The 26,705-nt window shown below is 49.5% G+C and overlaps 1 protein-coding gene across 10 annotated transcripts in view; it reads right to left on the bottom strand.

The window, feature by feature from the left end:
* CACNA1B (calcium voltage-gated channel subunit alpha1 B) overlaps positions 1 to 26,705 on the bottom strand; it is a 198,330-nt gene that overhangs the window by 33,402 nt on the left and 138,223 nt on the right. For 9 of the 10 annotated variants that reach the window (XM_070596538.1, XM_070596539.1, XM_070596531.1 and 6 more), the window contains 10 exons: positions 25,120 to 25,280; positions 22,257 to 22,394; positions 20,950 to 21,151; positions 20,455 to 20,619; positions 20,000 to 20,110; positions 19,482 to 19,565; positions 4,881 to 4,997; positions 4,449 to 4,514; positions 2,958 to 3,049; positions 649 to 793 (listed from right to left, as the gene is read on the bottom strand). In XM_070596538.1, coding sequence (XP_070452639.1) covers positions 649 to 793; positions 2,958 to 3,049; positions 4,449 to 4,514; positions 4,881 to 4,997; positions 19,482 to 19,565; positions 20,000 to 20,110; positions 20,455 to 20,619; positions 20,950 to 21,151; positions 22,257 to 22,394; positions 25,120 to 25,280 — 1,281 coding nt within the window. The remainder of the gene's footprint in view (positions 1 to 648; positions 794 to 2,957; positions 3,050 to 4,448; positions 4,515 to 4,880; positions 4,998 to 19,481; positions 19,566 to 19,999; positions 20,111 to 20,454; positions 20,620 to 20,949; positions 21,152 to 22,256; positions 22,395 to 25,119; positions 25,281 to 26,705) is intronic. The other variant, XM_070596540.1, reaches the window with a different exon arrangement.

The raw sequence follows: 26,705 nt of genomic DNA, 5'->3' as shown, positions 1-26,705 counted from the left end.
TTTCTTTCCCATTCTCTCATGCCCATGTTCAATCATCAACCACATCAGCTCCACCTTTAAAATGCAGCCCAATTCCACCCAGCTCCTCTCACTCCCCAGCTTCTCCAGGCCATTGTCACCTTCAAGTCCTGCTCACTCCATAGCCTCTCCTGACCAGAAGCCAGAGTGAAGTTTTAAAACATCAAGCAGATCATGTCTCATCCCTGTTCAAAGTCTCCCAAAGGCTTCTGCTGACTTCAAATAAAATCAACACTCCTGGGACCCAGCCCACCAGCCTCCCCACCCTGATCCCATTAGGTTCCTATGGCCCCTCTGCCCTAGGCACGCTGGTCGCAGTGCTGCCTCCTTATATCCCATCGCCAGTGTGGAAGTCCTTCTAGAAGATGAAAACTAAGGGATGACTGCCCCATGGAAACTTAAAACCCTTTCCACAGAAGTAAGGCTGGGCCCACAGGAGTTCATTACCCAGTGGGTCCTTTTAGGATTATGAGGTCATCATCTCTGGGGAAACAAGGGCCATCAACATGGAATCAGCTTGTAATGTGACATGAATCAAAATCAAGGATCAACAAGTGACGTGGAGGGACCCGAGATAGACTGAGACAGGCAGACACAGGCTCTGGGATAGGCACAGTGGCCAGGACTTACCAGAAAGGAGCAAAGGAAGATGAAGGAGACGAAGTAAAAATAGGCAAAGTCGCTCCCACACTCACTGGCATTGGCATGCTCATCACAGGCCTGGTTGCTGAGGCAAGACAGCATGATCTCATGCCAGGCCTCCCCGGTGGCACTCCTGAGAAGAAGGGCAGAGCTATGAGGCCCACGAAGGAAGGCCCAGGAGAGGCCTGGGGAGGAATTGGGGGAGCCTGAGCACTCAGGAGAGCTGTGTCAAGTGTACCCCTCCCCGCAGAGAACCTCACTCATATAAGGTCTGGGAACAGATGGTTGCTTCTTAAAAAGAACCCTCTGGAATTAGATTTTCAAATTGATCATTAATTGGGAAAGCACTAGTTGGTAAAAATAATCCGGTGAACCAGAAGTCAGCACCATGGTGAGCACCCCTTTGCGGGCATCTGATGCCTCGAAGCCAAAACACCCCACCTGGACTCCTGATCTCCTCCCCAATACCAGCCATCCAAACACCTTCAAAAAACAGCCACAGCTTACCATTCTCACCACCCCGGGTAAGCAACAATCACCCCCCTGAGTTGCTACAGCAGCTTCCTGATGGATCTTCTCCCTCTACCCTCCCTACCCAGCAGCCCAGCAGGTCCACTAAACAGGTCAGATCAAGTCACTTCTCCTCTCAATGATGCCCTCACTCACTGAAAAATCCAAAAGCCACATGACTGCCCACAGCTTAGTGAGACCTGCTCCTGCTCTTTCCCTGACCTCACCCCCTACTGTGGTCCTTGCTCTACCCAGTCCAGCCACACCAGCCTCAACAGTCTCTCAAACACATCAAGGACACTCCCACCCTGAGCAGCCACCCTGGAGGACCCTCCTGCATGGACTTTTGCTCCTGGACACACAGCCAGTACCAGGAGCCAGATGTGCACTAGACTTGCAGGCAGGCCAGAGGCCTGGATCCCCCTCTCTGGTGCACCTGTGTGATCAGCCCTGGGGAGAAGCTGGGCCCACTCCCCACTGACAAAGGCCAGGTGTAGGGGCTTCCTGAAGGGCAGCTGGTTCAGCCGGTGCCAGGCCTGACTGATGAGGGTACTCACATGTAACAGAAAGATCAGGGAGGAAGAGAGGTCTTTGAGACCAAAGGCTTAAAACTAAGGCTGACTTCATAGACCTGCCTCAAATATTTTGTGGCACAAGGCAGGATTTTAATAAATGAGGAAATAAAAAAGTAACAGCTAAAGTCCAGAGAAACGATGCTATTTGAGAAAAGTGTAAGCCTAAGGATGCTTGTTCACCTGATGCAAAGAACAAGAGTCAGAAAACTCTCCAGGCAGCTCAACAAAGCAGGCTTGGGCTGAGCACACCACCCACTGCGAGAACTGCCACGAGCCCCAGAACTCTCGCACAGGGCAGGCTGTATCAGGCAGGCCTTGCAGCAGCAGATGCATTGGCATAAATGAACGTCAGTGGTGAAACCTCAGGAAGGAGCCCCAAGGCAGGGTCTCTACCATAAATCCCTACGAAGAGCTCTTTTCTTCCCTCCTAGGGTCATGGTGGTAAGCTTGGCTAAACAAGCGAGACTATGGAGGCAGGGAGACACAATCACGCTCTTCCCTCTGCCACCAAGTTTGTCCTCAAACCAGGATGGCCAGCAGCCCCCATCCACAGAGGGTAGGCCACCCCCAAGAATAGCAGCTGGCCCTGAGCACTCCCTCAGGCACATCTTCACAGGGAGACCTCTGAGCCTGAAACAAGCCCTGTGCCCCTCAAGTTTCCACCCTGGTGTGTGGCTAGGCTGCACCCCAGAACTGAGGGAACAACGGTTCCCATGAGCGACGGTGGCAGGTGGAGTGCACTCAGACCAGCAGTTCCAGCCAGTTGGGTTCCCTGGGTCACTGAGTAGCTACACACTCTGTCAACAGCCCTGCTAGTCCCTGCTCCCACAGATCTCTGCAATCAACAAGGTGAGCAGATAGAAAGCTGGAGGCCAGCACACCAAGAAAGGCCCTGCTAGGCATTGCCTGTCCTCCCTGATGTCTCAGGCTGCAGCCTCACTGGAGGCCTTTGGCTGCTGCCAGACAAGGTGGCAGAGCCCAGCCTGGCCTGGAACTCGCAAGTTGACCTCCCTCAGGTGCTTCCCTTCAGTCTGTCCTGAGGCCCTGGAGCCCTTAGGAAAGGACAAGCAGATGGGAAAAACTGGAAAGGTCCACTGAGGGGCAGCCAGCGTGACCTGGGGCTGGAAGGGGCTGGTCCCAGGGTCGGCACATACCCTCTCCATGCCGAATGAAGTAGCCTCTGAGCCTGGGATGACCTCACAAACAACACACCTGAACAGCAGCATCAAGGCTTGTAAAAATGTCCGGAAGTTGTTGTGTCGGTTGATGCTGGTGTCATCATCCAGGGCAATATTTCCAAACACCTGGAATGGAAAAGGAGGCTGCAGGGGACACTGCTGGGCCTTCAAGAGCTGAGGCCAGGCAAGACAACGTGTGTGTGCACGCGAGGACCCACAAGGGACAAGATGCTGCCCTTGGCCAGAGGATGCCCCCTGGGAGCCACCACCGCTGCTGCCGGGGCCAGAGGGGCCGTGCTTCTGGCTCTGGCAGCATCTGTGCATTTCCAGGGTAGAGAAACCTCTTGAAAGCCAAGCACATCACTGTCCCACAGCTCAGCACGTGCTGGCTCCGGCTGAGCCCGTCCAGGGTTGCAAGTCTGCGTGACCAGAAAAATGGGACCCAGCTGTGCTAGCTATAAGACAGTAAGCATTTTAAAGTTCATTCTCTCATCAATGATTCCAAAGCAGTAGTTATACTGGTAATAGCTCTGATAGAGCACTTGAAAGTTTCTTTTTTAACTTCTGGACAAATATCATGATGCGCTTTTTATCCATTTTAATTGATTTTTTTCAGGGTTAGAAACGCAAATGAGTCAGTAACTATATTTAGCTTAAAATCTGGAATCCGGCTGAAAAACTTATGAATTATCTATCACATATCCATCCAAAACAAAGATCAGTGACATACATGTTTTTGTATGTCCACAGACCAAAGCAAGGAAAAATATATATTTGTTTTAAATAGCGTTAGATATCAGCAAATTTTAAAGCAAGAGAAATTTGAATCCCTGAAATAGAGTTTAAAATTCAGTTTCCAGCTAACCTTTAAGACATTGGCTCCTCCCACCATAAATTAACATTCGGGTCCATCTCCCAACCCTACTGTTGGAAAGTGGCCAGATGCCAGAGGTTCATAACTGGGACACTGCTTTGTGTCTTTTAAACGCTTTCCCAAATAGCTGACAAAGTGTTCTTTGGCAAAATGAACACAATCTCCATTATGCAAGTAAATTGACAAGTACATGATCTGACACGATTCTGTCGACTTCTTTCTGCAGTGGGACATAATCTCCTGTAAAGGATCTGTCCTTCAGAACTGCTACCAGACCCACAGAACGACCCACTGCTGCTCTGTGGGCCATCGGCGCCATGCAGACGTGCTCCAAGGCTCCACCATGGGGGCCCAGCACCCACACATGCACACTGCATCCCAACAGAGACAGTGTGGTTCCAGTCAAGAGCACCTCAGAGGGCAGATCTCCCCTTGTTAGAAGACCCTGGGCAAGAGGCCTCAGTGTCCTCATACATAGAATAGTCTTGCTGAGGATTAAGCTCATAAAGTGCTCAAAACAGTACCTGGCTCATAGAAATGTTTGCTAGGTGTCAGTTTGTCATTACTATGATTTAATGACCATGATCAATGCCCTTTTGCCCCAGGGGACAGGAGCTCCTTGTGCACCACCATCCCCGTGGCCGCACCCACCTGCATGCCAATGATGGCATAGATGAAGAACAGCATGGCGATGAGCAGGCACACGTAGGGCAGGGCCTGTGGAGACACACAGAGGACCCGTCAGCTGCCCCGCAGGGAGTCCTGCCCTGCCGCCCTGCTCAGGCCTCTTCCAGAGAGTGGACGGTGACCGGGTCTCTGGGGCCACACAGACATCGGCCCCGACTCCAAGAAGTGACCACCTCAGGTTCCTCATCTACAAATCAGAGTCATAAAACCCACCTCCGAGTTTTGGGAACATTAACAAGATGCTCTCTGGATGACTTAAAAGGTCTTTCTAAACTACAATAGGGGCCAACAAGCAGATGTGGACTCCGGCCCCTCCCAGCCTTCCAGAGGAGGGGCAGATCCGGTGTGGGGGAGCCACGTGCCTCTGCACGACAAAGAGGGTCAGCCAGGCCCCACCTTGAAGGACTGGACGAAGGTCCACAGCAGGATGCGGATGGTGTAGCCCTGGCGGAGCAGCTTGATGAGCCGGGCGGCACGGAAGAGGCGGAGGAAGCTCAGGTTGATGAAGTTGTTCTGCAGGGGCGAAAGGGTGCTCTCTGACCTTTGGAAGTCAGACCCTCATGAGTGCAGGCAGGCTGCTGCCTACCCACCTCTCCTGGGTCACTGTGGTCCCGAGGAAAAGTGGGTAAAGAGAGAGATTAACACAAAAGTCACCACTTCACAGTCTAAGCAGCAATCAGCCACCAGAAAACCTCCGAAAGTAAAGCTTGTCCTTGCAAGTCACTTCTCATGCAGCACATCAGAGAAACCCCTCACTCTAGGCTCCCCATTCCCAACAGCCAGGGACAGTGGGAAAAGTTCTCCGAAGCAGCTCCCTGCTGCCAGGTGGACCGGGGAGATCACCAGTGGCTGGGCCTCCAACACTGACCGCCTCTCAGGACACAGCCAAGTAGTCCAGGGCAGGGCTGCTTCGCCACTGAGCACCTGGGACAGGACCGCCCCAGGCTCAGTGGCCACGCCCTTTCCCTTCCCCACAAGGCCCGCAAAGCCCCTGCCTGCTTGGGGGCCAGTTGCGGGGCAAACACTTCCTCTGGGGCTGCTCCAGGCACCTGCAGACAAGTCACTGCAGGAGGCATAAGTGTTAGTGGTCCTGCTGCTCACGCCACAGAAGCCACCTTGCAGTCCACAAACAGGTCTCTGCTCCAGGGAACCTGGGAGGTCTGCACTGCTCCCTCATCCAAGGGGTTCAAAACCAAGCACAGAAATAAACCAACAGTCTCTGGACTCCACAGATTACCTGGGAGTGAGGCTCCCACTCTGGCCTGGGGCACCTTGAAGTACTGGCTCATCCCTTTCACGGGGCACGGCTCTGGACAGTGTCCGTGAGTAGATGGGGGTGCTTGTGGACCCAGGCGGTTTCCCACCCTCTGTCTGCTGAGAGACCAGGTGCCCACACGCAGCCTGAGAACAGCTTCCTGCCACTCTGGTATTTTAAAATATGCAAGCAGCTCAGACTTAGACACATCGTGTTGCCAGATTCAGTGGTCAGATAAAGAGAAAAGAGAACACAGATGTTGAATGAGACAGCAGCAGCAGCAGAGCGCATGCAGGAGGCAGCGGGAGCCTGGGCAGAGCCAAGCGCCCTCACTCCAGGGCTGCCCATCTAGTCTTGGCTGGGACCAGGCGTTCAGTGGAGAGATGGGTCTCATTCCTACTTCTGGGGACAATGGCCCCAACCCACGCCTTGTCTACCACTTCCCTGAAGCTTCTCCACGCTCAGGGGCTGGCTTCTTCCCCCTATTGGGAACCAAAGCGGGCTGGGGACTCTGGACTATCTCTGCTAGTGAGGAACTTACGGGCACACTTGAGGAGACCTCACAGCAGATGTTGGAGCCGTGGGGGCAGACTAGTTTTAGACAATGCCGTGGGGGCAGGCAGCCAAGGAGTGGTCAACTGAGGTCCAGACCAGCAAGAAGGCAGAAGCGGACCCCAGGGAGTGGCCCTGGAGGGTACAAGGGTATGCCCACAGCTCCCTCACCTACCTGCGCTGAGAGCAAGAAACTCAGTAGTAGACAGGACAGCTGAGAAAGGTCACACTTACCATCAGAGCCCGCGGGCCCCAGGAACACTCAGACAGGCCGGTCACCTCAGGAGGATGGGCATGGGGGGTAAAGGGGATTTTCTCGATAGTGCCAGGAAATTCTTTGTACAAGATAATAAAGCAGAGCAAAGGGAGGGGGTTGCCAAGTACCTGGCCTCCTCAGGGGTCTCCACTCTGAAACCACCTGCTCAGGTGGCTCCAGAGGGGCCAGGATTGTGATAAAACTGTCAGCACCTGCCCAGCTCAAAGCAATTTGCCCAGGCAGCTGGCACAGACAAGATTCCCTTAAGATATTGGGGGAAAGACAGGCTTCTGGGTAAGAAAGAAGGGACTGCAGACAAACAAGGCAGAGGAAGGCAATGTTTGTCCAAATTACTTAATGCACAAATGAGAAGCTCAGCTAGTCACTTACTACTTTTTGTTGAGACTCAAGTGCCCACCCCTCCTCCTGGGCTTCTTTCTTGGGGCTCCAGTGGGTACTCAGGAGAGAGGTGGGGGTGTCAAAAGACAGACGGCCCTAGAGAGCCATGGGGACAGATGGTGACGGCAGCCACAGAAGCTTCAAGCACAGCGTGACAGGCTGAGCACGTGTGGCTTAGCCAGGGCGGGAACTGCCAGGCACCACCATGCAGACTGCATGCGGGACAGTAGGGGCAGTGAGCACACGGCAGCCTCCCCATGGCTGTGCACAGTCACCTCTGGCCTCAGCCAACCCCTTGGAAGTGGATACGGTCTGCCCCATCCGCCCAGAGTCCACGGTTTCTGTTGCACTGGGGAACAGTTACATCTACTTCAAAATCAGGCCCTTCTTTCTTGCCACCTACCCCTGAGTCAGGAAAGGCATGTCATCCCACCCTCAATGTGGCAGCTGGTCACTTGAGGGGACACTGGGCCCTAGCTCCTTTGAGCCCAGCTTCCTCATCCACAAGATGGAGTCCTTAGGACATCGTGCCCAGGTGGTGAGGAATCATTGAGAAAGGAAATTTATAAGCGCACTGAGCACCTGAAACACCACCCCACAAAGGTGATCAACTGACCCCAGACCAAGCACATCACAGCCTCTGGTCGGGGTCACAGCAAAGTGAAGGCCTCCCCCTCAGACCAGTGCATGCTGCCGAGGGCCACACAGCATGCTGAGGCTAGGCCCAGCAGGGTACAGAGCAAACTGCTCTCCTGCCCAGCCTTCATTCTCAAGGGGACTGACGAGGAAAGAAAGAAAAGAAACCTATGCACATACCACATACACATACACAGCATGTTAGGGGGAAACGTGTGCTATGAAGAAAGGGAAGGCACGGAAGGGTGGACTCAGCAGAGGCCTGAGTGACATGAGTAGGAGGCTGTGCAGAAGATGCCGCCTGGTACTCCTGCAGCATCAAATGGCATTTTCTCAAAACTCAAGCTTTTCTGCTCCAATTGTGGGACACTTTAATCTCAAATGTTCACTTTCTCTAACAGGAATCTCAAATATTTGCTACTTTATATGAGCCTCTAGTCATAGCCTCAGTTTAGTCTGCTTCCAACATCTTTGCTCTCAAGTATTCCTGAGGGCAGGGAAGGAAGACTGGTTCATGCCTCCTGCACATCGCCCATGAGTCAATGATGCCTGGATAAAAGAGCCCTGCACTCTGCTGTCTCCTGGGACAGAAGCCCCTTTCTACTCAGTAAAGGGCTTACATGACCCCTTCTGAATCATGAAGAGAAAATCTCCAAACCCCCCAGCCCTGTGCCCAGGCCAGACCCCCATGGATGGGTCTGTCCGGAAAGGAAGCTATAGAAGACTTCACCAGAGGCCATGGGAGAGAGCCAAACCTTGTCTACTGGCATGATAGTACGTGCCAGTAGGGAGATGACCATGCAACAGAAACCATGGACTCCACAGGGATCAGGTCCAAAGTCACATCCTGCAAAACCTCCCCAGTCCTGAGCTGGTCCCAATAGGAGGAAGGGCCATAGCACCTACCCACCTCCCACTCAGGAGCCCTACCTCCTCTCTTGGCCAAGCAGGTTCCCACAATCAAATGGCTCCTGGGAGGGCCCTTGGAAGCCCCTGCTGGACCCCAGGAGCTTGGGAGAGTGCACAAGAGGCCAGAGGAGGCGGGTGCACCAGACTCTGAGCACACTCCTCAGGAGGGCAGTGGCAGGGGTCACAGGAAACAGAGGAAAGAAGAGGAGCAGAGCAAGCAAAACAAGGAGTTTTAAGAACCGTTTAAAGTCATGAAACCAACCGTTTCCTATATGTGATGTTTTCATGGATGGATATTTGCATATTATTTACAAATTGGGATGTTTGAGCAGCAGGTGCGCAACATACAGACGGAGACATGGTTCGCATTGTATGTTGTTGGATGGCGCGAGTCAGCAGGCAGGTACGGTAAGTCAAGAACAAAAACAGAAAACAAAAGAGAAAATGAGTCATCAACACAAGCAAAAACTGGAACTCTGAATACTTCATCGGAAAATTTTAGGATTTTGGTAAACTTTGCATATTTTGCTTAAAATGCATCAAATCAAAACATATTTTTGAAATCTGTAGGTTATGCAGACATGGTGGCATTCATTTGCATTCCTGTTTGTAATGCAAATCCAAAGATGACGTCACAGACATTTATTTTTTTTTATTTCCAGGCAAAGAAATCAATGTCAGTTTTACGCCTGCTCAGAATGCTCCCTCTACGTGACCCTGGTTAAGACTTGCTCTGTTTTGATTTTTAAGTTGGGGTGGGAACTGACACTCATATTTTTGCCTAAGAAAAAAAAGTGCATTCACAAAGTAACACATGAAGTGACTACAAATGGAAAAGAAAAAAGACACCACTAATCCACATGATGGCTTCCTTTCATCTTTTCTCCTCCAGGCACAGCAGGGTGAAGACTGAGCTCCAGTGGCCAGGGACAGCCGAGCTTTCAAACCCAGTGGCATCCCAGCCCTCCCACCAGCCCTGCTGGGGCTCGAGGGTAGAGGGGGCTGCCACGGAGGGCTCACTCGAAGTGAGGTCTGAAACAACCATGAGCTGTCCTGGCCTCGAGTGTCCAGCAGCTGACAGAGGCACTGGGTCCCTTCAGCCCCTGGACTCCAGGAGCTCTCTGCCTCATCCGGGGCCTCAGGGGGAGGTTTCCCCAGAAGACAGCTGGGTGTCAGTGCTCTCTGCATGTCTGTGGCATTGGCCCTGCCTGTCCTCCTCGTGACGCCCTCTCAGCAGTCACGCTCTCTGGCAAGGAGGCACACACAGGCAGAAAACCCCAGAGCTGAGGCCTTGCAGTTGGGAGCTCAAAGTTTGGGTCCTTTTATCCAGCAGAATAAAGACTCCTGAGTCCAAGGAGGAGGTCCGTAGGAATCAGAAACATAGCCAGCCTTCTCCTCTCAGGAACCACACTGGTATGAGCTGTTTCTGGGGGAAAAGCACATGTGAAGGGGTGGCACTTGGGCAAAGCCACAATCCCAACAGCTGACGGAACAAAGCAACCTTGGATATTTTGTTAAAATGGCAGCTTTCTGCTTTTTGCCTGGATTATTCAGATCATTAACTTTGTAAAACAATGAAACATGTCACATAAAGAATACATATAAATATATGTATACACATTTTAAAGAAAAATAATAAAATATCCATATATTCATCACCCAGTTTAAAAAACAGAATGTCACTATTACTTTTGAAGCCCTTCCTCTCTGTCTCCCTCTTTCCTCTCCAGATGTAGTAACTACCCTTAATTCTTGTTAATAATCACTTTCCTTTATGTTTTACCACAAACTTAAAATGTGTTATGCCTGCCTGTTCTTTTTTTTTTTTTTTTAAGATTATGATAGATTACAGCCTTGTGAGATTTCAGTTGTACATTATTGTTAGTCTTGTTGTGGGTACACCACTTCCCCCTTTGTGCCCTCCCCCCAACCCCCCTTTCCCCTGGTGACCACGGATCAGTTCTCCTTGTCTATATGTTATCTTCCACCTATGAGTGGGGTCATATACAGTTCGTCTTTCTCTGTCTGGCTTATTTCGCTTAGCATAATACTCTCGAGGTCCATCCATGTTGCTGCGAATGAACCAATTTTGTCCTTTTTTATGGCTGAGTAGTATTCCATTGTGTATATATACCACATCTTCTTTATCCAATCATTAGTTTCTGGGCATTTAGGTTGGTTCCAAGTCTTGGCTATTGCAAATAATGCTGCGATGAACATAGGGGTGCAAAGGACTCTTGGGATTTCTGATTTCAGGTTCTTAGGATAGATACCCAGTAGTGGGATGGCTGGGTCATAAGGTATTTCTATTTTTAACTTTTTGAGATATCTCCATACTGTTTTCCATAGTGGCTGTACTAGTTTGCATTCCCACCAACAGTGTATGAGGGTTCCTTTTTCTCCACAACCTCTCCAACATTTGTCACTCTTGGTTTTGGATGTTTTTGCCAATCTAATGGGTGTAAGGTGATATCTTAGTGTAGTTTTGATTTGCATTTCTCTGATGATTAGCAATGATGAACATTTTTTCATGTGTCTATTGGCCATACTTATATCTTCTTTGGAGAAACGTCTGTTCATGTCCTCTGCCCATTTTTTGATCGGGTTGTTTGTTTTTTTGTTGTTAAGCTGTGTGAGTTCTTTGTATATTATGGAGATTAACCCTTTGTCGGATAAGTGGCTTGTAAATATTTTTTCCCAATTAGTGGGCTGTTTTTTTGTTTCAATCCTGTTTTCCCTTGCCTTGAAGAAGCTCTTTAGTCTGATGAAATCCCATTTGTTTATTTTTTCTATTGTTTCCCTCAACTGAGGAGTTATAGTGTCCGAAAAGATTCTTTTGAAACTGATGTCAAAGAGTGTACTGCCTATATTTTCTTCTAGAAGACTTATTGTTTCAGGCCTAATCTTAAGACCTTTGATACATTTTGAGTTTATTTTGGTGTGTGGTGAAAAAGAATGGTCAATTTTCAATCTTTTGCATGTGGCTGTCCAGTTTTCCCAGCACAATTTGTTGAAGAGACTTTCTTTTCTCCAATGTAGGCCCTCCGCTCTTTTGTCGAAAATTAGCTGTCCATAGATGTGTGGTTTTATCTCTGGGCTTTCAATTCTGTTCCATTGATCTGTGGACCTGTTTTTGTACCAGTACCATGCTGTCTTGATCACTGTAGCTTTGCAGTATGTTTTGAAATCGGGGATTGTGATTCCTCCAGCTTTGTTTTTCTTACTCAGGATTGCTTTAGCAATTCGCGGTCTTTTGTTACCCCATACAAATTTTAGGATTCTTTGTTCTATTTCTGAAAAGAATGCCCTTGGGATTCTGATTGGGATAGCGTTGAATCTGTAGATTGCTTTAGGTAGTATGGACATTTTAACTATGTTTATTCTTCCAATCCATGTGCATGGAATGTCTTTCCATCTCTTTATGTCGTCGTCAATTTCTTTCAAGAAAGTCTTGTAGTTGTCATTGTATAAATCCTTCAGTTCCTTGGTTAAATTTATCCCAAGGTATTTTATTCTTTTCGTTGCGATTGTGAATGGGATTGAGTTCTTGAGTTCTTTTTCTGTTAGTTCATTGTTAATGTATAGCAATGCTACTGATTTATGCATGTTGATTTTATACCCTGCTACTTTGCTGTAGTTGTTGATTGTTTCTAATAGCTTTTCTGTGGATTCTTTGGGGTTTTCTATATATAAGATCATGTCGTCTGCAAACAGCGAGAGTTTTACTTCTTCATTACCTATTTGGATTCCTTTTATTTCTTTTTCCTGCCGAATTGCTCTGTATGCCTGCCTGTTCTTAATCTCTGTGATGGGCTATGCCGTGCACAGCCTTCATGGATTTGGGCAAATTTGTGCTCTGACAGTGAGCACACACAGTTTTGAGAAGCACCCCTTTTGATGTGAATGTCACTCGTGTTCTTTCACAGCTGTATGGCACTTCACTGTACTGACATACCACATTCTGTTGACACTGGAAACAGTGCTGCCATGAACATTGGTTCATCTGCCCAGATACCCTGTGGCGTGAAGCTGCCAGCTTGTGGGTACACACGTGTTCAACTTTCTAGGTATAGGCCACTCTCCCAGAAAGAATGCACCACTGCCTCCCCCAGCAGCAGAGTAGGGGGTTCTTGCCGCTCCACATCCTTGCCAACAGCTGGCCCTGTTAGAATTTGTGTTTGACAAATCAGTGGGTGTGAAATGGCATCTCAATGCTATTTCTCTTTGTATTTCTTTGATTACAAATAAGGTTGAGCATCTTTTCCTATGTTACTTGGCCACTGATGTTTTCTATTCTGTAAAATGCCCGACCATACCTTTTGCTCATTTTTCCATTTGGTTGTTTTGTTTTTCTTGTTGACTCACAGAAGAGCCTTGCACATCCTGGACACTAGCCCTTGCTAGTGGTTTGGAAGACCTCCCTGCCCTCCAGCCATCTCATCCAGTCTCATGGGTCTGTTACTATCTTATATACTCGTGATTCCCAACCCTATGTCACTGGCCCAGATCTGTCCTCCAAACACCAGGCCCATCTGTCCAATCGCCTGTTGGATGACTCCTTTGGGAGCCTAACAGGTGACTCAAATCTAATGTACAAATTGCATGGTGACAGTCCCCAACAAACCTGTTCCGCCCACACTCTTTCCCTTTTCAATTAATGCTTATCCATTTTCCCAAGGGCTCAGACCAAAAAGTTTGATGTCATTCTTGCCTCATCTTTCACATCCACATCTAGTCCATCAGCAGCTCTACCTTAAAATTATATCCAGAATTTGACAATTTCTCACCCCTGTCCCAGCCCAGCTCCTTTGCCTGGCTCCCTACAGCAACGCTCAGCAGCTCCATATCCCTGCAGGCCCAATACCCAATTGTCAGCATCTACATCTTTCTTCCTGAGAACTTTCTCAGGCAAGGACACAAGAGCCAGAAAATCAACATTCTCTAGCCCCTACTTCCCAGCAGCTCTCAACCAGCGGCAGACAGGCCGGTGAAAAACACCCCAGCCAACTTGCCACTTGCTGGAATACCTGAGGCTCAGAACTCCCAATTATCACCCACGATAGTAACTGATTTGATAGCACTTCTTATAGGCTGCCTCCCTTCCCTGGCTCACTTTGTCATTCCCCCTATTCCTGGGATCGCCTCCTAAATGAACAACTTGCACCAAATTCTTGTCTCAGAGTCAGTTTCTGGGAGAACCCAACTACGACTGCCCAAACTGGTCTGCCTCTGCCTGTGCCCTGCACTATATTCCCACAGAGAAGCCAGAGGTATGGCCTTAAAAGCCAGATCATGTCACTCCTGTTCACAAATCCCTAAATCCTCCTATCCCACTCAAAATAAAAGCCCAAGTTTACTCTGACTGCAAGGCCTTCCCTGCCCCCCATTTCCTCTGCCTTGGCTGCTCCTTCACTCCTTGCACATGCTGCTCCAGCCACAGCATACCATGTCGTCTCTACACACGCAGGGGCGGCATACAGCTCAGGGCCTCCGCACGAGCTGTTCCCCTTAGTCGCCCCTGCTCAGCTGCCTCACAAGCCCAGATGTCTTCACTCAGAAGTCACCATCTCTGGTCTGGACACACCATCAAAGTCCCAACCTGCCCCACCTCCCCAGCGTCTCACACCCACTCCTCTGTTTTGCCTCCTCTTGGTGCCTGTCATTGTCTGACTGCGTGTGCCTTCCCCACTAGAATGGAACTCCAGAAGAGCAGAGACTATCTTTTCTCGCAGCACTTAGAATAGCGCTTAGCACATGACAGGCAACCGAAATATTTTTAAATGTATTAATGACGGAATGTGATGCAAGCACCCTCTCCCTGTTCATAGATTGCTTTGCTTCTTTTGATAAACAGAAAATACTCTACAGAATGTTTTTCAGTTATGGCTGGTATAGATTTATGGCTTTATAGATTTCATTTCACAAATCACCCCAGTCCCAAGGTCTTAGAGACAATCTCTTGTATTTTCTTCTCAGAGTTTTAAAGTCTTGCCTCATACTTAAGTCTCTTCATCCACTTGAAACAGATGTTTTTGTGAATGGTGTGAACCAAGATCCAATTTGTTTTTCCCTATATTGATCATCAATCACACCCATATTGATTGTTGAACTGTCCCCTACTAGGTAGCAGAGCCCTCGGTCACAAAGCGAGTCCCTAGACATTGGGGAGTTTGAGTCCAGGCTCCTGACTCTCTCCATGGCTTGTGCAGCTCACCCGTGCCAAGAGCACGCAGTCCTGGCACGGCTTTGGCAGACTCACTGCTGCAGAGCAGCCTCCCTCCCACCCCACGAGCACCTTCCTCTTCTTAAGGATAGTGACTATTCTGAAGCCTGTGGTATTTCTCATAAATTTTAGAAGCAGCTTGTCAAGTTCCAAAACAGACAGACAAACAAAAACTGAAACAAAATCATTGGTATTTTTATTGAAATCACATTGAATCTACAGAACAATTTGGGGGAAATCATCGTCTCTCTGAGAGTGACACTACTTATTAATTAACATGACATATAACTCCATCTATTTAAGTCTTCTTTGATATCTTTCAGTCAAGTTTAGTAATTTTCCACATAAAGATCTTGCCCACAAGTGTTAGGTTTATTGTCAGGATGCTGATGTTGTAATGAAATGCAATCAACCTACTCGGATGACCTCACATTCAGCAACTTTGCTAAACACTCTAATTTTAGACTATTCTAGATTTCGTCCATAAATAATACTGTTATCTGCGAATAATGACAGTGTTGCCTATTCCTTTTCTTTCTTTTTTTTTAAAGATTTTATTTTTTTCCTTTTTCTCCCCAAAGCCCCCTGGTACATAGTTGTAAATTCTTTGTTGTGGGTCCTTCTAGTTGTGGCATGTGGGACGCCGCCTTAGCGTGGTTTGATGAGCAGTACCATGTCCGCGCCCAGGATTCGAATCAACGAAACACTGGGCCGCATGCAGCGGAGCACGTGAACTTAACTGCTCGGCCACAGGGCCAGCCCCCCGCCTATTCCTTTTCTAATCTTTAGATGCTTTATTCATTTTTCTTGTCTTATTCAACAAGTATTTACTGAATACCTACAAAGCGTCAGGCACTATCCTAAGCATTGGAATACGGTGAACAAAAAAGAAACCTCTAGCCTCGTGGAGCTGACACTTGATCTACTTAACTGGCCAGGACCTGAGTTCAATGTTGAAAAGAAGGAGTGGTCACAGGCATCACTGTCCTTTTCTGATTTTAAAGGGAATTCTTTCTAAATTTCACCATTATATACATAATGTTTCCACAGGACTTTTTGATAAATCCTCTTCATCGAGTTAATAATTCCTAGATTGCTAATAGTTTTTATCATGAATAAAATTTTAAACTTTTGAATGTCCTCTCTGCATCCAAGACAGGATCACATCAACAGTGTCCTTTATCTGTTAATGAAAATCATAGTGATCGATTTTCTGATGTGGAGCCTTAAGCTCCTGAGACAAACCTGACGGCGCTTTCCTTCCTGTGCACTGTCGGATTTGGGTTGCTTATGCATGGGGGTGGATTTTGCATCTGCATTAATGAGTGAATGTGGATCGTGCTTTTCCTTTCTTATACTCTATCTTCTTAAAAACTTTTGTGTCAAGATTGTACTAGTCTTATACAAACACTTAGGGAATGTTCACTCTTTTCCTATTTTCTGGAAGAATTTGTTCAGGATCGAAATGATCTTTCCTCATATTTTAGGTAGAAACCTAACGTGTAAGATTAGGATCCAGAGGTGTGAGCTACACCAGGACATGGACACCAGGTGAAAAGACAGGGTAGTTATTGCACCTCACACCTCCTACTCCTGGTAGGCTTCTTTGAATTTTGGAGACAGCACATACCACTCAGGCAATACTGCTGCGACCCATTTATCAGATGACACAAAGCTGCAAGGTTTGAGAGGTTTCCCAGCAAGAGAGGGGTCTCAGCAGAGCCATGCTGCAACCTCAGGGGCCCTGCCACTGGGGCCAGAAGACTCCACAGACCCACAGTGCTGGGGTGTCTGTGGTACAGAGAGATTCTGTGTGGAGTGTCCTGAAAGCCCATAGAAAAGTCAGTGCAGACACCTAGGACTCTGGAGCAAGGCCATGTCACCCGCAGAAGACGTCAAGGAAGGGGCCAGTCCTGGCTACTGGACCCTGGTGGAGACTGTCTGACCGTGAGACAGCCGTGTTCATGACACCAAAGCTTCTCCCCATGAGTGGTGTGCACCAGGCCCACCAACAAGGGAAGTGCTATATCTAGGGCCAAACCGAAGCACAGCTAGAGGTACAGGGACGTGGCAGGTGGCCCAGTCCTCATGCCTCTCACCTCTGTTGCACCACTGTCTCTTCCTCAGCTCACCCCCCAGCCCGACACATCATGGGGTGATCATTAAAACTAGGAGGAAACACTTAAACCTGGTTAATGGCCGGGGAGGGGCGGGGTTTGGCTCAACCTCCTCAATATTGGTGCAGGCCTCACTAGAGTTGCATGCAGGGATGGCCTGACAGAGGGTTGAGGCAGAGCTCTGGGTGGTGCACCCGATCAGCCACAGTGTGTGTGGAGAAAGAAGTTGCCTGTGGTAAGGATTACAGGATCCTAGACAAGGGCTAAAGCTTGGTCCAGCCTCTGGAGGAAACGAGGTTTGGGGATGAGGCATCCAGATGGACCTTGGGTTGGGCACCATGTGCAGGTCTTTGCATTACAGATCAATGTCCACCAGAGGGCATCCATGGCTGTAGAGGCACTAAAAACTAAGCTTCGGGATGAGTCAACCAACAGATGTCAGCCAACCTCTATCCTCCCCAGCCCTATGTTCACACAGTGGATCCATGAATGGAGTGGCCATGGTGGCCAAGGTGAAGGCTGTGCCTGGGCCCAACAGCTGGGCTCCCTCCTAGCAAGGCTGATTCAGCCATGGCCACTGCTGAATGTCCAGTCTACCATGAGCAGAGGTCAACACTAGGCCTCTACGGGGTACTAAGCTTGAGGCTGTCATCCAGCTACTTGGCAGTAAGTCGCTTACATGGGAATCCCGTCACCTGGAAACAGCAGTGATTTGTCTCACCTGGGGTCACTCATATCCCAGGTGTGGGTGTGCCTTTGCTGATGCAGTACCTTGGGCTGCACTAGTACCAGATTTACCAACATAGGACTCCATGTAACATCACAACAGACCAAGCAGAGGGCCTGCTGGCATGTCATGTTCCACATCACTCAGGAGGTTCAGGCCTGCTAAAATGTTGAGACAGCCTCTTATAGGCACGGATAAAATGCCAGCTTAGTGATATACCTTATGGGGTTCACGATGAACTGATGGCCAATAGATGGTGCTGGATGCCCAGTAGGTAGAATGCATGGATCCAGGAAACAAGGGGTGGAAGTGGAGGTGGCCCCTCTCACCACCACTTCAGCGCCCCAGTGTGAACTTTGCCCTGATCATCCCCATAAGCTTAGGTTTGGCGAATCTAGAGGTCCTGGATCAAAGGCGTGGGGAAAGCTTCCACTGTGGAACACCAAAGCCATGGTGGTCCCTGCCACTTTGGGCTCCTCATGCCAGAGGACCAGCAGGCAGAGTTCCCATACTGGCCAGAGTATTTGATGCTGATTATCATAAAGGGCAGAGCTGCTGCTGTACAGAGACAGAAAGAAGTCTATCTGGAAAGCAGGGGGCTCACCAGGGCCTTTCTAGATGCTCCTATGACCAATCTTAACTGTGACTGGATCACTATGGCACCAGAGCCACATAAGTATATGGCAAGCAGGGACTTGGACTGTACAGGGCAAAGGTCTGGGTCACTTCACCAGACCAGGAACAAGGGCAGCAGAAGGCTAGCCACAGGTCAGAGGACTCCAGAAGGGGCAGAGGTGGAATGAGATGATAAACATCAGCTCAACTCTGACTAAAACAGCAGTGGGAGCTCTAGCTCCTCTTACCAACTCTCTTCTCCCAGAGATGCTGACCAGCACCATCCTGAAGAATGAGTGATGGGAAACCAGCATGGGGTGTGAGCAGAGTTGAGTAGGGCCAGGGTGGCCCCATTATGACGGCCCCTCATGTCCCTTCATCCCCAACAGCTCAGGCCACCAGAGCCTGCATCACCTGCACTAGGGGTGCACTCAGGGGAGCCGGAGATGTCTGAGCCCTTAGCCAAGGACTAATGGGCCCAGAGGTAAAAGTCTGCAGCTCTAGGGTGTGACCACCCTGTCTCCAGAGCCCCTTTGGGGGCCCAAATTTACCCCTCAACACTTGGCTTGAGACGCAGCATTTCCGGCCCTTCTCTTCCCCGTACGTATCCCCAAATCTCTCTCTACTGCTTTTGCCTAAGAAATAACTTTCATGAGAACCCTCATCTCAGTGTCTGCTCCTAGAGAGTTCAACCTAATACAAACAGATGAGATTTTTTTGCCATTTAATTCTAACCTAATGCATTGTACTCAAAGAATATTGCTTTATGATTCAGATTCTTTGAAATCTGTTGAGTCAAGATTATGTTCCAGCACTTGGTTAGTTTTTAGACATACCCCATGTATCTTCGATAAGAGTGAGCATCTCCAGTTATGTATATATATATATATATATATGTATGTATGTATATATGTGCAAAAGAAACCTGGTATTTTAAAATATTCTAAGTTCTTATTGGTTTTGGTTTCTGTTTTTGGTGCCAAGTTGTTAGACACATACAAATTTAAAAGATTCTTGTCTTCCTGGTGAGTTGTTACCAGGGAGCTCCCAGGTGATTCTCAGGCCATCAGCCTGGAAGCTCTTTTGGGAACCACTTTCTTATCCAAGAAAAAGCATTTGCTGAGACAATACTCAATCCCCAAACTCCACCTCTGGAGAGGCTCTAACCCTTCTCCCCAGAGGCTCCTGAGGGACCCTTGCTCTAGAGAGGAGGAGCTAGCACAGCCAGGGCCTGGAGACACACTGAAGGAGTACCCCAGAAGGAAACCACTTTGGGACCCTGGAGGAGGGACAGGAAATGCTACTTACCGCAATCTCTGTTACTAAAATATCAGTAATACTTCCCAGCACAGTGACAAAGTCAAAGACATTCCAGGCATCTCTGAAGTAGTTCTAGAGAGAAAGAAGAGCAGTTAGTGCTAGTGGCTGGTGAGGGCTCTGCCAGGTGAGGAGTTGCAGGAGGTGGCCTCTAATCAAGAAGGGCGAGGGAACAGATGGGCTCCCAGGTGGGACAGCACAAAGCCAGTGTAAGCAGACACCACAGCTAGGCACACAGATGCCTCTGGGCCTGGGCAGGTGCCTGACTGAGAGCCCTGTGTCCAGAGAGAGGGAGTCTGGCCGCAGCTGCCTCCAGGAGCTGCTCTGGAGGAGAGCTCGGACAGCCAAGAGTGTCGAAGCCACCCCTTCCCAAGGCCCCTGCAGTGTTACATGTGCCCAGGAGCTCGGGGAATTCCCAGGTCCAAACTGTGAGTTCCCAAAGGTGCCCCTACAGAGGAAAAGCCAGGATGCTGGCCACCAAAAGGCCAAGAGGGAGCCAAGGCACATACCAGCACCCCAAAGGCGATGATCTTCAGCACGCATTCCATGGAGAACATGGATGTGAACACAATGTTCAGGCATTTCAACATCAGCTCGTACTCGTAGGGTGCGTCATAGAACTGCCCGGGGAATGGGTGCCATTGGCCACAGGCTCAGCTGCCCCAGGACACCCCACTGGGGACCACTGTCACCTCCTGTCAGAGCACAGTGGGCAGACAGAACCACACACCTGCCCAGCCCAGGGATGCCCCTCCCCATTCTCCCCCTGTGTCCTCCCAGAAACTTCTCACTGTCTCAGCCCGTGGACAACTAGGGGGACCAGGATCCACAGGCACCCTTTGCTGCCCAGGACATGGAGCAACACCAGCTCGCCATCAGCAGAAAGAAGGACTCTCTGCCTGGCTTAAGTCAGGTCCCAAACCCCAGCTGGTGGCAGCTGGCAACCATGTTGGGCCCCACACACCTTCATCATCAACACCACTGTGTTGAGGGCTATCATGGCCATGATGAAGTACTCGAAGGGTGGCGACACCACAAACGTCCACGTCTTGTACTGGAAGGACTGTTTGTTCTGGGGCATGTACCGCGTCAGGGGCTTGGCGCTGATGGCAAAGTCAATGCAAGCCCTCTATGTAGGGAGAAAGGAGCAATGAGAACTCAGAGGGGGAACCTGACACTGCAGCATCCCCTGCACCTGTCCCCCTCATCCTCGCAGGGAGCCCTGATGAGAGAAGGCAAAATGAAGGAATCTGGGCCTCCTCCAGGCAGCCCCAACCAACCACACACAGTCTCTCGCTGCCTCTGTGCCGGTGGACAGCGGCAGCCAAAGCTGACCCTGACGATGAGTGATTTCTAGGCAGAAGGGAAGCCCAACAGTCCTGTCCACACTGCCCATCGGGGAACCCAGTAGGATGTACACTGCACACATGTAGACAGGGCAGGAGAGGGAGCCACCTACCTCATTCTTCTCCAGGCTGCATTCAGACATCACCTTGTCCCCCTGCTCCTGGAAGGTGATGATGATCAAGGCCACGAAGATGTTGACAAAGAAGAAGGGGAAGACCACAAAGTAGACCACATAGAAGATGGACAACTCCATGCGGTACCCAGGGCTTGGGCCCTGTTCCTCATAGGTGGCATCCACTGAGTGTTTCAGCACCCTGGGCAAGAGCAAACACCCGGCATCAGGGGACCCATGAGGACACAGCCCAGGAATCATGACATGCACCCCAGGTAAGGTTTCCACACCAGGGCCCAGAGACGGTGCGAGGAGATGGGACTGAGCCCAGGGATGGCTCTGCCATGCTGTGAGCCCAAGCCTGGTGCATGTGGCTGCCATCCCTCCTGGAGGTGGGCCACCATCCCAACAGGGTTTGTACTCAGAGCTGTTACAGGACCTCCAAGGGCAGAGACTCTGGGTGGCTGAGGGCCTATCCCCAGAAGGAGAGGTAGAAGAGGCCTAGCAGTTCTGCCCTGCCCTGCTCATTCTCAGCTCACACCCAGCCCACTCGCTCACACCCAGCCCACTCGCTCACAACCAGCCCACCTGCTCACACTCAGTCTACCCACCCACTCCTAGCTCACCTGCTCATACCCAGCCTACCTGCTCACACCCAGCTCACACCCAATACTCCAGTTTATGCCCAGCCCACCAGCTCACATCCAACTTCCAGCTCACACCCAACTCTCCAGCTCACACCCAGCTCACACCCAATACTCCAGTTTATGCCCAGCCCACCAGCTCACATCCAACTCTCCAGCTCACACCCAGCTCACACCCAACTCTCCAGCTCATGCCCAGCTCACCTGCTCATGCCCAGCTTTACCTGCCTTCAGAAAGCCCAGGGCTCAGCAGGGTCTCCTGCCAGATCATCGATCATACCTTCCGACGGGTGGTCTTCCCAGCCCCAAAGGAAGCCCCCTACCATTCAGTGTGCCACTGAATGCATACAACCCTCTGGCTGCATTTCACTGAGGCCAGAGGGCTAGCACAGGGAGATACCAAGAGTCCCATTCCCCCTCTGGCCTCCAGCCACTCAAAAAGGACTTTCAGGAGATCACTATGCTGCGTCTTTTGGTTTAATCTTCTCCTCTCCTCCAGGCTGCCCACTCTTGGAGGGCAGGGCCACATCTCACCTGGTAGGTAAGAACCTACGGGGTGTTTGCTGAGTGACTGAAACACAAACGGACACAGAATCTGGGCTTCCTGCCCTTCCGCCCCTTGCTCTACCCTGACCAGCCACGATACACCAAATGAGTACTCACATGGGCCACCCTTCTCCCGTGGACACCGTGAACAGTGTCAGCAGAGCCCAGAGCACGTTGTCATAGTGAAAGTCATATTTCTTCCACTGCCGTGGTTGAGCTTCCACTTCCTCCTTCTCATAATCCAAATACTGACCCCTAGGAATGGGAAAACAGAGGAGGTTAGAGATTAAACACAAAGGACCCAAATAAACCCATGTGTCTACAGTTAACTTGTGTCTGAAAAAAGGTTGCCCATTCAATGGAGAAAGAACAGTCTCTTCAATGATGGTGCTAGAAAAACTGGATTTCCACATGCAAGAGAATGAAGCTGGATCCCTACATGGCTCCATATACAGAAATTAACTCAAAGTCAAACAAAGACCTAAATGTAAGAGCTAAAACTATAAAACTCTTAGAAGAAAACACAGCGGCCTCAGATTTGGGGATGGATTCTTAGATATGACACCAAAATCATGAGAAAAAAAGTGGACACATTGGACTTCATCAAAATTTAAAGGTTTTGTGCTTCAAAGGAGATCAACGATACACAGAATGGGATTTGAAGACCATCTATCTGATAAGGGACTTGCATCTAGAATATATAAGAACTACCATATCAATTATAAAAAAGACAACTCAATTTAAAAATTGGTAAAAAATACGAATAGATATTTCTTTGAAGAAGACATACAAATGGCCAATAAGCACACAAAAAGATGCTCAACATCACAGGTCATCAGGGAAACGCAAATCAAAACTGCAATGAGCCACCACTTTATACCCACTAGGATGGATATATTTAAATTTTTAAAAAGGAAAATAATAAGTGTTGACAAGGATGTGGAGAAATCAGAACTCTCATACATTGCTGGTGGGAATATAAAATGGTTCAGCCTCGTTGAAAAACAGTCTGGCAGTTCCAGAAACTGTTAAACAGAATTACCATATGACCCATCAATTCTGTTTCTAGGTACAGACTCAAAAGAAATGAAAAGATCTGTCCACACAAAACTTTATTCATGTGTTCAGTGCAGCATTAATCATAATAGCCAAAAGGTAGAAACAACCCAAATGATCATCAACAGATGAATGAATATAACAAATGTGGCATCTCTACAGAATGGAATAATATTCAACCATAAAAGGGAATAGAGTACTGACATGTGCTACAACATGGATGAATCCTGAAAACAATATGCTAAGTGAAGGAGGTTAGACACAAAAGACCATATATCATATGACTTAATTTATATGAAATGTCCAGAATGGGGAAATCTATAGAGACGGAAAATAGATTAGTTGTTGCTTGGGGCTGGGGCTGGGGCTGGGGAAGTAGGGGTGATAGCTAAAGGGGATGGTTTTTTTGTGGGGTTTTTTTAAACTGATGAAAATGTTCTAAAACTGACTGTGGTGATGGTTGCACAACTCTGTGAATATACTAAAAATCACTGAATTGTACACTTTCAATGGGTGAATTGTATGGTATATAAATAATATCTCTATAAAGCTGTTTTTGTGAAAAACAAAGGACCCCATTGCAATGGGGAAAGATGGTCTTTTCAAATAAATGGTGCTAGGTCAACTGGATATCTATCTACAGAAGATTTATCTTTAGCCATACTTCACACAACAAACAAAACCAACTCCAGATAGATCACAGTCTATATGTGAAGACAAAACGAAAACTTTTTGTGGAAAATAAAAGGGGACATCTACCTGACCTTGGGATGGATTTCTTAAACAGGATACAAAAAGTAAAAACATAAAAAAAGGCAAGTGTACTATGTTACAATCATGACTTTGTTCTTTAAAAGACATCACTAAAAGAGTAGATCTGGCAAAGGACTCCTATCCAGGACCTTAAAGATTTCCTACAAATCAACCAGAAAGAGACAGAGAACCCACACAGGAAAATTGGCAAAGGCTGGCACAGACATTTCCAAGGAAGCAACATCCAAGTGGTCAGTCCATCTGGGAAAAGGTGCTCAGCCTCACTGGTCATCACACAGGTGCAAATGAAACCACAGAGAAATGTCAGAATCCCTGAACCAGAAAGGCTAAAAAGCAAAAGACAGAAGATGCCAACTATAGCAGGATGTGGAGTACTGGAGCTCTCATCCATGCTGGTGGGAGTGTGATTTTACACAAGAATCTGGCAGCACCTACAAAAGCTGAACATAAGCACAGTCCACAACCCAGCAATTCCACTCCTAGACTGCCACTCCTGGAACTGTGCACATGTGCCCCCAACAGACATGTACTGGATAGTCACAGCAGCACTGCTCAGGAGAGCCTCGAACTGGAAACAACCCACATGCCCATCAGTCACAGAGTGGATACGCAAGTGGTGCCATTTCCACACAGGAGAATATTACAGAGACAACCGGGCCATCGCCCATGGGTGGGGAAGGAGCTGCCCGTGCTGCCTTACTTAGCGTCCACGCTGGCACCACCTCCATTCCCCTGGTTCCTCCCTGAGGGCACCTCTCCTATCTGCTCTGATATGGGCCTGGGCCTAGAAAGGCCTGAGGCCTACAATGATGGTCAAAGTGGCCACTGGGCAGTGCCTCTGTCCTCAGGGCCCAGCTCAGACCTCCAGGATTTACAGAGACCTCCAGCATTGCCCCAGGGCTCCCATGAGCTCCCTGGATGTCAGCAGGCAGGAAGAGCATGTCCATCAGACATGGCTGCTCCCTGACTCTACTGAGGAGGACGTGCTGGGTTGGTGCAGCCCTGGGGACAAAGGCACACTCCCCTGCTCTGGGGTACGTCCCAAGCAGGCTCCTCCCAGAGCCCTCACAGGGCATTCCCACTGCTGGCTTTGCAGCTGTTCTCTGCATCACGGAGCTGCACCCCTGCTCCCAGCCCTGCCTTGGTTTACCTGCAGTCCCTCTCCAGCTCCTTGGACTCGTCAGTGCAGTAGAAAAACTTCCCTTTGAAGAGCTGCACCGCGATGACAGCAAATATGAACATGAAGAGCATGTAGACAATCAGGATGTTGAGGACGTTCTTCAGAGAGTTCACCACACAGTCAAACACAGCCTGGTGGGGAGGGGGGATGGAGCCGTGAGGGGAAGGGCAGGGCACCCAGGCTCAGAACCTCCAGGGCCCCCTGGGCATTGGAGGACCTTGCAAGGTCCTGAGGCCCATAACCGTAGAAAGGCTCTGCTGCAGGCTGCCTTGGCAGAGAAAGCTGCCTGATGCTCTCTTTCTCTCAGGAGGGGCCATCTTGGACTTCATGGAGTGGGCAGGAGGTGCTACAAGAGGCAGCGCAGGGCAGATGTGCTGGATGATGAGGAGAACCTGGTGCTGCAGGTCTGGGTTAGGCCACGTAAGCAAGGGTGACCTGGAGCCAGGCTGACCCATGTCAGGAGGGGCCGACAACAGAGAGAAAGGAGTGGAGCTGGGTATGTGGCCAAACCCCAGCTCCTGCACCTGGGCCCTGCCAGCAGATCACACTTTGCCCATCAGTGGGAACCAACACAGGGCAGAAAAGCAGTGATGCTTTGGCCAGCTCCAGGGAGTTTTGGCACGCTGGGTGGCCCAGAGGTGACTCTGTCACCTGTTACCACCACTGCCTGGGCTTTCTCTCAGGTTCTTTTCCCTCTGGAAGCTCAGCTTTCCCTGCACTGCCAGTAGTGCTGACCCTAGCCCTAGCCCCTCTTTCCCAGAGCTGAGGAGAAGCCCTGTCGTGCTCTGGCTGTGCAAACCGGCAGATCCCCAACCATCTCCCGAGACACTGCCAGGCACACTCCCAACACCAGCAGCTGCCTCAGCAAATGCAGACACTGCCCACCTGCACAGTGCCCACGGCACCCTTTACTTGACAGACCAGATCTAAGACCCCACTTGGCGCAGAGGGCCTCCGGCTGCCTGAAGGTCACCTCTCAGCCTGTCCCTTCACACACAGGCTCTAGGCAAAGCGCCTCCTATAATCCCCACATTGCTTAACGTCTCCAAGGCTTGCACTTCCAAGCTGCTCATAATACTTTACTGCACACGGTTTTGGAGGATTAAATGAGTTTACACACATAAAGCATTTCACACAGTATCTAGCACAAGCTCAATAATTATCAAATTTTAGCACAGTTCTAAGTGTTTGAGTTCACATTCTTTCCCTTATCCAGAACCTCAGCCATACACAGCACTTAGTGCCCAGCCCAACAACCACTTCTCGGGAGCCCCTGCCCTCCCTGCATCTCCCCCACGATCCTCTGCCTCTCAGCAGCCCCTCCTCGCTGTACTGCAGCTGTGGGTGAAAAGATGCTGTCCCACCTGGTGCTGTTGGGTCAAGGAAGAGGAGCCTGACAGGACACCACTGGAAACAAGCTCTTCTTGGGGGAGGGCCATAGAGCTGAGAGAGTCCCTCCCACCCACACAATGCACAATCTGAGAAAAATTAATCTGGGGCTTCCTCTCAGCTCTGCTCATCTCCACTCCAGATGGGAAGCTGCAGCAGGATGGGCC

This window comes from Equus przewalskii, chromosome 26, assembly GCF_037783145.1.
Source record: "Equus przewalskii isolate Varuska chromosome 26, EquPr2, whole genome shotgun sequence".
Classification (NCBI taxonomy): Eukaryota; Metazoa; Chordata; class Mammalia; order Perissodactyla; family Equidae; genus Equus; species Equus przewalskii.
Note: the sequence above shows the minus strand (reverse complement) of the source record. Positions and strands in the feature narration are given on the sequence as shown.